This window comes from Aquarana catesbeiana, linkage group LG05, assembly GCF_042186555.1.
Source record: "Aquarana catesbeiana isolate 2022-GZ linkage group LG05, ASM4218655v1, whole genome shotgun sequence".
NCBI classification, from domain to species: Eukaryota; Metazoa; Chordata; class Amphibia; order Anura; family Ranidae; genus Aquarana; species Aquarana catesbeiana.
The window spans coordinates 263187342-263202803 of NC_133328.1; the positions used below are offsets into that span (position 1 = coordinate 263187342).

At 42.9% G+C, this 15462-nt stretch overlaps 1 protein-coding gene across 4 annotated transcripts in view; it reads left to right on the forward strand.

The window, feature by feature from the left end:
• MARCHF6 (membrane associated ring-CH-type finger 6) overlaps window positions 1-15462 on the forward strand; it is a 1314422-nt gene that overhangs the window by 696182 nt on the left and 602778 nt on the right. For all 4 annotated transcript variants that reach the window (XR_012244456.1, XM_073630743.1, XM_073630744.1 and 1 more), the window contains one exon: window positions 13196-13270. Coding sequence is in view for 3 of the 4 variants with exons in the window: in XM_073630743.1 (XP_073486844.1) it covers window positions 13196-13270 (75 nt within the window). In the remaining variant the exon portion in view is untranslated. The remainder of the gene's footprint in view (window positions 1-13195; window positions 13271-15462) is intronic.

Here is a 15462-nt window from a genome sequence, read left to right on the forward strand (position 1 = left end):
AATACATAGCTGGCTGTAAGATAGGATTTTTTGTTCCAAATGAATTTTAGAAACCCTCGCTTGAGGGATTTAAGTTGGGATAAGGGGGCAGTTACCAGCAAAGTTAGAAAAAAAAAAAGTCTAGGTAGAATTGACATCTTTAGAACATTCACCCTACCCAATAAGTATGTGGGGCATTTGGCCCATTGGTGTACAGTGTGTGATTTCCTGGAACAGTGTAGTATAGTTGGCTGAGTATAGAGTGGAATATGAGGAGGTGATCTGAATCCCACAATATCTCAAGGAACGGAAGCACCAACAATAAGGAAAAGTACCCTGTAATTGGTTAAGTAGCTCAAGGGGATATGGATAGGTAGGGCCTCTGTTTTTGTAGTATTGACTTTATACTGATAAAGCTCCAAAAGAGGTCAGCAGAGTATGTAGAGACGAGAGGGAAATGGGGATTGGTCAGGGTAAGCAAAATATCAACAAAGAGAGACCACTTATACTCCCGTTGCCGCATGATGATTCTCTGAATGTCAAGGCTGGAATGGATGGCCTCAGCCAGGGGTTCAAAACAGAGGATAAATAACAGAGGAGACAAAGGACACCTCTGTGTGGAGCCATTAACCAAGGAAAACTCAGACGACAAAGGAAGACTACTGAACCTGTGCTGTAGAATGCAAGTATAGTGCAGTTAAGGCATTTAAACAAGGTCCTGTAAAACCATAATGGGAAAAGGGTGGCAAACATGTAGGGCCAACTGAGGCGATCAAAGGCCTTTTGAGTGTCAAGACTCAAAATGAAAGTAGGGTGGGTAAATTTGTTAATAAGGTCTATGAGGTCTATCATGCGTCTGGTGTTATCACCAGAGTGTCTAGCAGACACAAATCCTACTTGGTCCTCATTTATAATTTTTGGGAGTCTATTGGCCAAGATCTTTGTAAATATATTATAGTCTGAATTAAGAAGGGCTGTGGGCCTATAGCTATCTGATATAGAGGAGTCCTTGCCAGGTTTCGTAATAACCAAAATATATGAATGCATGAAGGAGGAGTGAGGGACAGTTACCTAGAGTAAAGAGCTGTAAAAACGCAAGTGTGGGGCCAAGGTAGGCAAAAATGTTTTATAATAAGAATAAGGGAGCCCGTCAGGACCTGGAGACTTATTCAATGGAAGGCCTTTTACCACTTGCAGAAGTTCCTCTGGAGATATAGCTGCATTAAGCATGGTTAAACTGGAGGGGGACAATTTAGGTTAGTGAAATGTTTTAAAGAATTCCTAATATTTCTCCTGACAGAAATATAAATTATTATTAGGAGTTAGGCAATTATATCATTTACGGTAGAAGTTCCCAAAGACCTTGGCCATAGTACGAGGGCAATATGTCGGGGTACCATCATCTTGTATAAGTAAATCAGGGAAAGAGTGAAAGGGTCGGGGTCTAAGCTTATTATCTAGCATTCTATGGGGCTTATTAGAAAACGCATAAAATTCCTGCTTGGCCCACATTAAAGATTTTGCAATTTTTTATTCATGGCTAAAGCTTTAAGTTGGTCACACAGACATGTCACATGACCTTGCATAGGCGGGTTACAGTGGGGTTGTCTAAAAGCAATCTTTCTGAGGCACATAATTTACTAAGTAAGGAGTCCCTAAGGCTGGCGACATCTTTTTTTAAACAGGAACCTTCAGAGATGCACATTGCCCAAAAGAAAGCCCTATTCGTCTTTCATAGTGTGGAAGCCTCGCATACAGAGCCCTTGTTGATTTGAAAGAAATCTGTAAGCTCCTTAGCTTGACATTGATTGCTGGTGATTGGATAAGATAACCATTAAGGCATCAATGGCAAGTTTTGGGGAGGTGTTTATAAAGTGATATCTAAAGTGATAGGCGCATGGTCAGACCAAGTAATGGGGGCTATTTCCGAGGCTACTGTGTGTTCTATTAAGGGAGCAGAGACAGAGAAAATTGAGTACTGTCCGTGATACTTTTTTTATTTGCACTAACATACAATTTTTCAGGACAAGCTTTCGGGGTATGTCCCCTTCTTCAAGGTCCAAGCAGTACTGATTCACAAATTTTTAAGCAGAATGAAAAAAAAAAAAAAAAACAAACACATACAAATCAATGGTAATAAAGATAGCAGCAGAGTTAGTGAGATAAGACAGTGTCTTATCTCACTAACTCTGCTGCTATCTTTATTACCATTGATTTGTATGTGTTTGGTTTTCTCTTTTTTTTTTTTTTTTTTTTCATTCTGCTTAAAAATTTGTGAATCAGTACTGCTTGGACCTTGAAGAAGGGGACATACCCCGAAAGCTTGTCCTGAAAAATTGTATGTTAGTGCAAATAAAAAAAGTATCACGGACAGTACTCAATTTTCTCTGTCACAATTGCACTAATACGGCTACAATCAAATCAAGTAGGGAGCAGAGACAAAAGACAAAAAAGTGATCCAATTGAGAAAAGCATTTGTGGGGCAGAGTGATAGGAGAACTGTCTGTGGGTAGGGTGTTTTATGTTCCAGGAGTCAAATAGTCTTTAAGTCCTAATACATTTACGGAAATAAGTGAATTGGGATAGCACTTTCTGAGAGGATATAATATGAAATGGCGTTTGTCTTTGTGTGGGGACATAACTAAAATAGTCACCTCCCACAATCATATGAGGTTTGATGAAGCGACAAGTTGCCTTGAAAATTTCTTCAAGGAATCGTACAGTGCCTTGAAAAAGTGTTTATACCCCTTGAAATTGTCCACATTTTGTCATGTTATAACCAGAAACGTACACTGCACATAACCCTGAACACACCATTCCCACCTTGAAACATGGTGGTGGCAGCATCATGTTGTGGGGATGTTTTTTTTTCAGTAGGGACAGGGAAGCTGGTCAGAGTTGATGGGAAGATGGATGGAGCCAAATACAGGGCAATCTTAGAAGAAAACCTGTTAGAGCCTGATTGGAAAATAATCTATTGGCCAATAACCTAGTTTTGCATACATTTTAAGGTCTGTGTTTAGTAACAAAATTGCCCTGTAGATGCCTGGGGCTGAAGTAGGTTTGTTTGGTTTAAGAGCTAAACTCTGAGGGTTTCAAGGGACTCTTTAGGAAATGACCCACTGTTAGCTACTTGATTTCAATGATGACATACATGGGGTGATAAAACATCTATGCTTTACCTGTCAGGTCCTGGAAATTTGCATCAGGTGACAGAGGAAAAGGTAAGAAAGGGGAAGGGGTGTGGGGGAGGGGGTGAACCCAAGCCTGGATTTACATGCTATGAACAGTGAGCTCAGATATACCAAACCAGCTAACATAAAGCAACCAGAGAGTAGGCAGGTACCAAGCTAAGTATACCAACAAGAGCAAAATACACAATAAAACATAACATGGTAAAGATTGTTGAAAGAACAAGCTTCCTGAAGAACACTAAGGGTGCAAGTAGAGAAACTGAGTCAATAGAGCCATGGCGGAGGTCCAAAAAGGGATTGTTGGGAGTAAGGGTAGGAGTAGACATTCCCCTGCTCCAGAGAATAACCCCCAAAGGGTGAGACTCTGAGGCCGGTAGAACATAGGAGATGAAACTGTCCCATTTAGCGTGGAAGCAATGTGATGGCAGATGTTGGGCTAGGGACATATCTAATTTTTCCTTCCGCAAGAGCCCCCATCAAGTCAGATTTCACATGTGTTGGTTGGAGGAACGGAAGAAGTCCACTGTTTGAGGATAGCCCTCCTGGCTGCCTCAAGCAGGTGGATAACCATGCCTTATGGTGTCTAATGACTTGTGTTTATGGTTTTGGTAAGCTTAGGAAGGGGGCATCTAAGTATCCAAACAGTAGAGAGTAGATGTCTGTGGGGTTGTAGGCCTGTAACTAATGCAGCAAGGCGTTCTACCTGGTCCCAAAAGGATAAAATGTGAGGGCAAGTTCATAGCCTGTGTAAGAGGAGAGGCCTGTAGTCCCCACACAGGGGGCAGGATTGATGTCCTGGAAAGTTTTTTTTGGATGATAGGTGGGGGATATTGTATAGGCTCAGTGCATAATTTTGAAGTGCTGTTCTTGCCGGAATTTGTTGGTGATGAAAGCACAGGAGTTTTATCCGGCCAAGATATGATTCACAGCTTCTGAGGAGCAAAAGTCTTTATTCCAAGAGGCTGTTGAGCAAGAGTATAGTGGTTTTATTAAGTGGGAGTTCAGGGGTTTGTATAATTGCGTGATCTTGTGACAATGCTGGTTCAGAAAGGTGTCAATAAGGGAAGAGCTGAACCTTCGGTCTCTGGGTGGTAGTAGACTGATCACAAAGCTAACTGCTTGTTGAACATGTAGTATATGATGCAGGGGGAGGTTATACAGATGCATCAATTGAGGAAATGACAGGGCTTTACCCAAGGAAGTGTCAAAAATATGAGCAAAATTAGTTAGACAGTGTGAGGCCCATATGGGAAAGCCACATGTTGCTGTGGGAATAGAAGGTGTCGGAGAATAGGACGATGATGGGAAAGAAAGGGAGATAAGCCCAGTTTCTTCTTAATCTCCCTCCAGGCTATCACTGTATCACGTCTGAGAAGCGGAGGGAGAGATCTAATACCACAGTGCAGAAAGGTGGGTAAGCTATATGGGTCCACAGTTTGAGATTCCAGTTCCACATTTGAATATCTAGAGGCCTGAGTGATCCAATCTAAACCCACTCTCAAGAAACAAGATAGATTGTATAACTTAATATTTAGGAGATTGTCTCCCCCTTAATGTTTGGGAAGGAATAGTTTTGGAATGGATATCCGAGGTCGGCGGCCCCGCCAGAAGAAAGTGGTTAGGGCTTTCTGAAGCCTCTGAAGATCTTTGTGACATAGTAGCAGCAGAATGGTCTGAAGGGGGTACAGGAGCTTAGGGAAACTAACCATTTTGAATAAGTGGCACGTACCAAAGAAAGAGAGGGGGAATTCTGACCAATTATCCAGTTTCGCTACAGTTTTGGAGAGGACTGGGGGGTAATTGAGGTGGTAGAGGGAGGAGGGCACTTTGCCTATTTAATCCATAAGTATGTGATATGATCTTTGGCAATTGGGAACACTGAGTCGACCAGCCAGGGCACGCAGCATGCGTGGTGCAGAGGGAGGATCTCACTTTTTCAAAAATGTATCCTCAATCCTTAGCAGGCCCGAAAAAGAGTGAACGTTTCCTGAATTTGGGTCATGTCCGCTTGCAGGTTGGATGTAAAAATCAAGATTTCGTCTACAAGGCTGTATGCAATTCTTGATTTCCTACCTGGACCCTGTGAAGGTTTGGGTGAAGGAGCAAGTGTCGGGAGAGGGGTTCAAGTGCAAGGTTGAATAGCAAAGGTGATAGGGGACACCCTTGTAGTGTGCCTTTGTGGAGCCGCATATTAGAGATGAGGCCCGCCGTGACTACGTTTGTCGATGGGAAAGAATACATGGCTGAAACAAGATGTAGAAATGGAGCTGAAAAACAGAATTTCATGAGCACCATACTCAACCAGTGAAAACTTACATTATCAAAAGTCTTTTCAGCTTCAAATGGTGTAGTCATTGGAAGGGTTGGTTCTCGCAGACTCCAACACCATAAGGACTTTCCTTATTTTTGAGGTGGCAGATCGCCCCTTGGTGAAACCCACCTGCGAAGGGTGGATAAGCAAGGTCATGATCTGCGCCAGCCTGTTGGTCATTATTTTAGACAGGAGGTTTGAGTCCAGCAGTGGTATCGGGTGGTGGGAGCCCGGCTCCAAGTGGCCCTTTCCTTTCTTAGGGATTACTTTAATATGGGCTTGATACCCTAAGGGGAGGTAGCAGTTGCCGTCTACGATATATTGAAAGGCAGACACCAAAGCTGGGGCAATCCGACGAGAGCTTGTAAAATTCAGACGTGTAACTGTCAGGGCCTGGTACTTTACCTGCCTTTTAAGGAGGTGATTGCGCAGTGGCATCTGCAAGTGAAATTGGAGCGTTAAGTTGGTTCAGGAGGTACTGGTCTATAAGAGGAAGGGAAACTTGATCCAGAAAAGATTCCGCTGTGGTCTCGTCGATGGGGTCAGGGCCTGCAATAACTTTGTGTAAAGTTTCTCTAGGGTCAGATTGATATCTTTAGGGGAGGAAACCTAGATCATCTTTTAGGGCAGTTATGTGGATAGGAGTGTGGTGACTTTTACACAGATGAGCTAGGAGCTTTCCCTATTTATTGCCACATTTATGGTATTGGGGGTCTAAGAACGATTGGTGGATCTTTTCCTGAGCTTCTGCCCAAAAGTAAAAACCAACTTTTGGTAGCGCGCCAAGCTTTCCTGAGCTGTGTACAGTTGTGCTGCGCTAGGTCTGCTTGAGCATCATCCAGAGCATTGCTTACTGAGCAATATTCCTTGGTAATACTTTTTTTGTAACCAGGGGCAAAAGAGATTATCCTACCATGCAGCCCAGCTTCCCAGGAGAGATTTGGGGCAGTCATTTGTTCCTGAGTTGGTAGCGACATAATCTGCCCATGTTTCCCTTATAATCTTTTGAAGATCTGGGTTACCTGCCAGATCCTAACTGTTCTGTAAATTGAAGCCAGACAAGTCTACTAATATCGGGGCATGGTCTGAAATCGCTATCTCATGTATATGGGCGTCAATGACATGATCCCATATTATGGAATTGGAGAAAGTATAGTTGATGCCAAAGGGCTAAATGTCAATCGCACGGTAAAGTTGTGTGCCTCAAAACCTGTGAACAGTAAAGAACATGAAACATACACATATAATTATGTATAGAAGTAACCGGAAAAAAAAAAGGAGCCTTAGCTTAATCACGGGAGGTCACATGAGGGAAAATAGGACAAACAGTATGGTAAAGAATAGAGTCAACGTGACTTGTTGCGGCCTGAGTAATTGGAGCGGTGTATCCTCTCCAAAGAGTCTTTCCTTGGGCTGCGCTGGTCTCTTGGTTCAGCTTGGCAAAGTGGGGTCGGTGCTATGGAGGAGTCCATAGGAAGGTGCAACTATGCCTGCAGATATTGCATTGCATCTTCTGGATGTGAAAATGACTTGGGGTTCCCAGAGGGGTCGGTGAAGCATAGACTGGCCGGATACGCCAACGTGAACTTGACTCCTTTTTGGTAAAGGACAGCACAAATTGGTTGAAACACTGCATCTCCAGCACAAATCCGAAGCCAACGAGTACCATTTATTCACCTTTACTGGTGTTGCATACCAATGTAATAATAATTTGTAGGAATTCTCTTGTAATCCTGTGCCAATTGAGCGTTTATGTGCTAAAATGCATGCATTTTCCCACTGAGTATCTGAGAAGTGCAACTGAAGAGTAGATTCCTATTGGCTTCTGAATCTGGCCGAATCCGCTTTATCAGCTTGTGGGAGACATGAGTACATTAAGGAGGTAGTTTTCTCAATCTGATCGGCAGTCAGATTGATTCAAAGGGTATAGGATCCCTGATCATATTGCCTTTCTTATCAGGGGAAAGAAGATAATGGCAAATTTGCCTATAGTTCCAATGTGTTAAGGTCAATTGTGCGAGGCCTGCGGCCACACAATGCGAGCGGCCCCGGGACTGTGGGAGTGTGGTAAGATAGGGTGGTTTTCTTGAAAAGGTTGCTCCAATTAATAGATATTTAAAATCTGGAGGACATTTAGCCCAGGGAGATGGAAAGAAAGAAGATGTGAACGGGCGAGTGGCGCTACTTATATGTCAAATAGTGCTCTACCAAATCACTGTATAGTGGCTAAGTATTAAAAGACAGCGTTATTGTGGAATAAATTATAACAAAACAGTTTCCATAAAGGTGATATTGTAATAATTATCACACCTCACCTACCCCAGTAGGTGAGTACTAAAACCCTCTAGGTGTGGACACCAATCCTACACAGGAGAAGTTATCACCAAAAATGTAATGGCTTACAAATTAGTGTATAAAACACCCAGACATGAATATCATGATAATATAGGGATCCTCTGCTTGTAACAGTGCGTATAGTGTCCAAACCCAAAATACAGGATGTGAGTGAACCCAAAAACCAAATCCAAATAAAGATGCAAAGAATCGCACCAAAAAACAAAAAAAAAATTATAAAAAATCGCACCAAAGTTGCACCAAAATGTAATTATCGCACCATATACAAAAACATATAAGTGTATACATACAAAAACATATAAGTGTATACATATAGTGTCCCAATAATAAAATTGAGGTGTATATAAACCCAAGATGCAAAAAAAAAAACTGCAAAAAATCGCACCAAAAAACAGAAAAAATGCAAAAATCGCCCCAAAATTAAAAATTACACCAAGGTGCAGTTTATTGCACTGTGTACAAAGAACACATAGGTGCATTCATCCCAATGAAAGGTGACCGTTTGTGTTTAGAGGAATTGTAGCAGGTGACTTTAGTGATCACAGAATCTTGACAAGTGACTTGCGTGCTCCCCCTCAAGGGTCCCCACTCACCAGATCCTACTACCCCTACAGGGGTAATGCGCATGTAGCTCCTTAGGTTGGCAGGTAACCACTGGTGTCGGCCTTTGCAGTTCCTCGAGCAGTCTTGGGATAACCGGGTTGTGATAGATGTAATTTTCATAATCCTCATAAAAAAGAGAAATTGGCTCCCATAGTGCAGTATAACCAAAACTTCAGTTTATTAAAAGATTATGCAAAAAAATGTATAAAAGCAAACAGACAAAAAATGCAGTTCATGCAGCGTAATGCCTAGTCCCATAGGGGCTGCACTTGCCGGTATAAAGCACAGGCAACCAAGCTGTAGGTGGACAGCGTGCACTCTAGTTGTGTTCCACCCACTCGTTCAGCTTCCTTGAAGTCACGTGATGTGCGCAGTGACGCCGTACACGTTTCGTCAGATGTCTTCAGCGGCGATGTCTTACCACAGCATGTCACATATTATATAAGGGAGAGCGGCTTGACACCGACCCGCCCAACTAATACTCTTTTCCTGGTTCCCAGTATTAGCTGGGCGGATCTGTGTTTTTTTTTTTTTACATTTTTGGTGATAACTTCTCCTGTGTAGGATTGGTGTCTACACCTAGAGGGTTTTAGTACTCACCTACTGGGGTAGGTGAGGTGTGATAACTATCATACTATCACCTTTATGGAAACTGTTTTGTTATAATTTATTCCACAATAACACTGTGTCTTTTAATACTTAGCCACTATAGAGTGATTTGGTAGAGCACTATTTGACATATAGGTAGCGCCACTCGCCCCTTCACATCTTCTTTCTTTCTATATTCTAGAGCCCTCTTACGGGGTTTTTTTGGGGAGGCTACAACCTTTACACACGTCCTAAGCATTGGTTTAAAGTCATGTGTTAAAATATTGTTTGGCAAAGGTGTGAGCCAGACCCCTAAATATTTGAGCGCATGGGACACCCATTTAAAGGAGTTGTTCTGTTCTGCCTGTGTAACTGTATTTGGAGAGAGTGAGATTCATGGCCTCTGATTTGGTGTAATTTATTTTAAGGTTGGAAAGATATCCATAAAAAGTAAAAGCATGTAGTAATTTAGGGATAGACGTGTGTGGTTCATTGCTGCTCTCTTGTCCTCCTGCTGCATCCATTGACTCAAACAGCAGGACTCCGCTCCAGTGGCGGCGGCTGGTGAAGTTTTAGGATGGGTGCGCCAGACCCTTCCTTTTTGGCTCCCCCCGATTCTCATAAGCCCCACCCCTTATAGAATCAACCCACTCCGCCCCCTGTATTCCACTTGCATCCACCCATATAGTGTCAGGAGTATACAGCTCAGCATCACAGGGCAGAGTATACAGCCTCAGCATCACAGGACAGGGTATACAGCCCCAGCATCACAGATCAGGGTATATAGGTCAGCTTTACAGATACGGTATATAGATCAGAATCACAGATAGGGTATATAGGTCAGCAGAATCACATATAGGGTATGTAGAACAGCAGCATCACATATATATTGATCTTGCAGCACACTGTCAGCACCCCCACACTGGTGGAGGCAGGGCCGCTGTTAGAAATCATGGGGCCCCTACAACCTACCTGACAGGCCCCCTCGGGAAATCAAATCGCTAAAATGCCATGGTCCCAATGGTATGCTTTGCAGCCATGGCAGAAATTAGAGTCTTGCTACTGCTGCCTCATGACACCTGTGTTTTTTTTTTTTTTTTTTAATTGCTGAGTGGCAATTTTACATTGTGAGACCGCATTGCAGCTCTAAGCCAAGTATTTGGCTTCAAGGTGCAGGGCAGCCCCATTGAACTCAATGATAAGTTTGACAGGTGGTGCTGCCTGTCAAATTCTGCAGCCTGCAGTACAAATTCCGCAGCTCTGAAGTAAAGCATTGCAGCCATTGCATGTATACATCCCTGTATGACAGCTGGCTTCTGTCGAAGTGGCTTGACCAAAAAAGGCTACTGACTATCTCCCTGGCCGGAGTGTTTTGGTGGGGGGGGGGGCGTCCTCTTGTCAGAACATAATAGAACAGCAGGGGAGATCATTGTACTAACATTGGATTGTTAGTACAGCGGCTCTGACCTGAGGTGTCAGGTTTTTTTGTTCAGCCCGTGGGGTTGAGCAAAAAAAAAAATAGCAGTGTATACGAGACATTAGGCCACATTCACATTTGAGGTTTCCTGAATGTGTGAGAAAGTGCACAGGTATTGGGCAATTTGCAGTGCATTTTGGAAATGCACTGCACATGCGCATAGAACTTGTGGTGCCATTAATTGGTAATGACACCCCAAATGCAGAGAGCAGACATGCGTTTTGTCATGTGGCAAAGCTGCATGCCTTAAAAGTTTCTAAAACCTCAGTGATGTGTTTGTCACACATATGGCAGCCCATTCAAGTGAATGGGTTACCCTATGTGCGAAAACAAAGAAAAAAAAAAGAAAATGTGAGAAGGAATGTTTTTTCCTGCTATGTGAAGTATAACGGGACCTTAGGGATGGTATATAGAAATGGCTGGGCAGAGATGACTGGCAGCTGGAGGGAGAGATGTGTCCACTGGCTTCTTGCTCAGCACTGCAGTAACAGCTATCTGCAATTCTAGGCAGGCTTCATATTCACCCTCTCTCCAAAATCCTAAAGTTTTGTGACATTGTTCCAGCAGCACCCCCCCCACTCACCCCCTCCAGCAGAAGCACTGCTCCATCCATACCCTGGAGTTCAGTGACCGCAGAGCAGTAAGAGCACAATCTGGAGGGAGGGGGATCAGAGGTCAGGACTCAGGGAGGAGGTGAAGCAAGCTTCCTGCTCACGCTGACCAGAGATAACACTGACAAGGGGGAGTTTCAGGACCTGGCAGATACATAGGCAGACTGAGACTGCGGCTGTCTTCTGCTCCAGATCAAGACATTTTGCCAATTGCCAGTATGTAGAACTGATCCCCCTGCAGAGCTGCCGGAGGGAGAAAGCTGGCAGCACTGCAAGGAGATCCACAAGTGTCAAAAGGCAGTTAAATTACTGGGCTGTGGTGTCCTCTCCTCCTGCTGTGTCTCCTTTAGTGGGCAGCAGGCAGCAGCAGTGGTGGAGGAGTCTGCTCCTCATGCTTCCTCCGCTCTGTCTCTCTGCTTGGGCCGTGCGTTCCACTGAACTGCTGACGTCACTTCTGGTTTATCACTGCACGGGGAAACCGGAAGTGATGTCTTAAATCGGAGAACAAAGCACCCGGCCAGGCGGAAGTTGTCCGGCGCGATGGATTGCGCCACACGGCAATTCAAAACCCTACAAATGAAGCGCCTCGTCTGCAATTATGTGACTGCATAGACGTGACGCTTCCCATAGTGCGCTGTGTCGGGCGCCCAAACACAGTGCACTTAAAGCTTTTTTTTTTTTTTGTGACTGCCTGGGGTGGGGGGCGGCGCCCGTGTGCCCCCTATGGATGGGCTGCCACTGCTTGGCTCCCACGTCATTGGATTTGATCGAGTCATAGAATGCATTGAGGTGAGCATGAACTACATGCACATGTATCGAAGAATGGTTATCTGTGTTATAGAAAAAACATATTTCCCTGCCTGGATCTGAAATTGGGTCCAAAGAGTTTGTTTAAACAATTATAAATTGTTATATAAATATGAAATGTCCTAAAATAACCAAATATGCATTTCATGCAAAAATGCTATAGACCATCACAAAGATGAAACAGATAAAGTGCAGTGCATGTGTATATACCTTTTGCTGTGAAATAGTCATGGTCATCACAAAGTGGTTATCATGGCAGTTAATAAGGGGTGCATGCCTGGGCCCTTGTAATTTGGTTAAATTACAGCCTGAAACTGCTATAGGAAAGGTGAATTAAATTAAAGTTGAAAAAAACAAAACAAGGAAAGGCCAAAAGAGAGAAGGAAACCAAATAGAAAAAAAATAAATAAGATGTGAAAAATCAGAGGTTAAATGGAGGAAATGTGAGTAATCATAAGTAGAGCGACAGAAGGCACTAAATACTCAGCTTGTGAATTTAATTCAGCTAGGGGAAGATTGTTATGCAGTCATATGGAGAAGACTCCAAGGCACTGAATGTGTTCTGAGAAAACTGCTTTGCTGCACTATTTGTTCGATGACCTTTGGTCTTCGACATTGTATTACGCAAGGCAGTTAGCTCTGCTGGAACATTGTTATATAATGTTATAATAATAATGTAATATAATATAGCATGTACGATTGTGATACAAGTCATATTGTAATTGAATGTTATTAAAAATTACCTTTCTTTTTCAATCTGCAGCCACTGCAATAGTCTATAAATGCAATGCAATGTGGCTACCTGGAGGTGTTCTGTACACAGAATGTGTACTGAACACTCCCCAGAAACATAATATCCTGCTTTTGTGATTGGCTCACCAATTTTCCCAGAAGTCTGCCTAAGATACAAGTCAGATTTCAGGCATCCCCTGCATACAAAAATGTCATTTTGGTGAGATTTCCAATAGGAACACATCTAAAGGGATGCAGGCCCAGTGGCTTTCCTCATTAGTGCTCTGCAGCTGCCACAGCTGACTGATAATTATGAAACCACTTCCATTAGACCCATTGGGCACAGAGGCACAGACAAACACACATGGATTTCTTCAGAATAACAAAAGGTAAGAATCTGCAACAAAGGTTGTCATAATCCTTGCAATGCGCATAGATCACCCGGGGGGATGCTTTTTTTCTCAACAAAAGTTATGCTTTAAATTTTCAAACTGTATAAATTGACAAGTAACATATTTTTGTTTCCTTTTTCCAAAAGGTTTCATTACTAGTGGTTGTAGAAATTGGTGTTTTCCCTCTCATTTGTGGATGGTGGTTGGACATATGCTCATTGGTGAGTAAAGTGTGAAATGTTATTGCATTTCAGTACTGTGGCAAGAATTACCCAATCTTTGCCTGGTAATTTTGTAGTTAAAGCTGTACATTTTCTTGAAATCATAGCTGAGCTTGTATATGAAAAGTGTAATCTCATGAAAATGTATTTTTACCCAGAACAATCAATTGGCTTCCAACTTTTTTTTTCACTTTGTTTCTTTGTTGGTTTTGTAGAGGAAAAATAAAGTATCAGTGCAAAAAGTAGATAAATACCCATTGACGTGGTAAAGAATAAACTCCGCAATGGACAAGATGCAAAACACCTAAATTGTTGTACAGTATCAGTTGCATAAGATCACATGAGGTAGTGGTTTATTTGGTTACTTAACTTGTATATTATTCCAGAGATTCTAGAGATAGTTGGGTGTGATATGTCTGAAAAAAGTCACAAAGTTCAATTACCTTAAATTAACCACTTGCTTACTGGGCACTTAAACCCCCCTCCTGTCCAGACCAATTTTCAGCTTTTAGCACTGTCACACTTTGAATGAAAATTGCGCGGTCATACAACACTGTACTCAAATGACATTTTTATCATTTTTTTCCCACAAATAGAGCTTTCTTTTGGTGGTATTTGATCACCTCTGCGGTTTTTAGTTTTTGTTAAAAAAAAATTGAAAAAGACTGAATTTAAAAAAAAAAAAAAAAGATTGTATTTCTTTAATATTTTGTGATAAAATTTTGCAAATAGGTAATTTTTCTCCTTCATTGATGTACGCTGATGAGGCGGCACTGATGGGCAACGATAGGTGGCAGTGATGGACACTGATTGCTTACACTGATGACAGCACTGCTAGGTGGCACTGATTGGCACTGATAGGTGGCACTGCTGGTCACTGGCAGGTGGCACTGGCAGGCACAGATGAGGCGTATGTGCCTCCTTCCTCTTTGGGACCGATGTCCCTTTAACATAGGCCGGTGATGGGCTTTTTTTTTCTCCTCACGCTGACAGTGTGAAGAGAAAAAAAAAACGATTACCGAGCTTTTGTTTACATCATGTGATCAGCTGTCATTGGCTGACAGCTGATCACATGGTAAGGGGCCGGGATCGGCCCCTTACTCGGATCTGTGATCATCCGAGTCTGTGTGACTTGGTGATCACAGCGAGCGCACCGCGCGCCCTGCAGGGTGCGCGTGGTGCGCGTGCACAGGGGGGGACATCCCATGACGGCCTCCCGGAAATTAAGGTCCGCGCTGTGGCCGTCATTCGGCTATGGCCCGGACTTCAAGTGGTTATTTAGCTGAGGCAGGTCTGTGGATTGCACAAATTGCATGAAAGAGTCAATAGTACATTGGGATTTATACTTTAAATCAGAATAAAACTAGTTTGGTCATAACTAAATCAGGAGATATAACCAGTTTGCCATCAGGTAATGTAAGCACTCCTATAGTGGGAGCTGTGCAGCAAACATTGTCAATCTTGGCCAACAGGCAACCAATCTGTTTTCCTTTCTCATGAAATGCAAGTTTGAAAAAAAAAAAAAAGCCTCTTTCCCTCTTTCTTTTCCCCAGAGAAATCAAGAACATCCTGTGTGGAAAGTCAAGCCACCCTTATTAGAGTCATATGGGTTGGATATATATGCCTGCTTTAGTACCTGCTTCAATACCTGTAATTCCTGCTCCTTAGTGGCATTTTTTAACTGCTGTAATCTCATCTATAAAAATACTTTGAAGAAAGCATTTCAAGGCTATCCATTGTACCAGACGTTCAGAAAAGTGGGCATGTGCATCAACTAATTGTTCACTTTTGGTTACAATTGAGGCATGACAAAGGACAAATATTAGCCAAAAGCATTCTGTTTCCTGGGGGCTTTAGTCAGGATAGTTCTTGCCATACTGGACACCCACACCACCAAGGGAGAGTGATCCAAAATGCCCCAAAAGGCACATTGTAATTTAGTTACAAATGGGGCAGATGCAGGATTCTCCAAACATGAATATATTCTAGATAGGGATAAGTATGTCTTAGAGTAGCAAGAAAATCCCTCCACACATCAAACCAGCCAACCTCACCAATTGTCAGGGCTGGGCTCAGCCCTTCCTTCTCAGAGCAGGCCACTCAGCTGTCGGTTAATTGCCAGCTCTATATCGTTCCACAGTGATTCACCTGTTGATGATATCCTGTTTGTCAGTCCTGCTGGTTACTTAAGC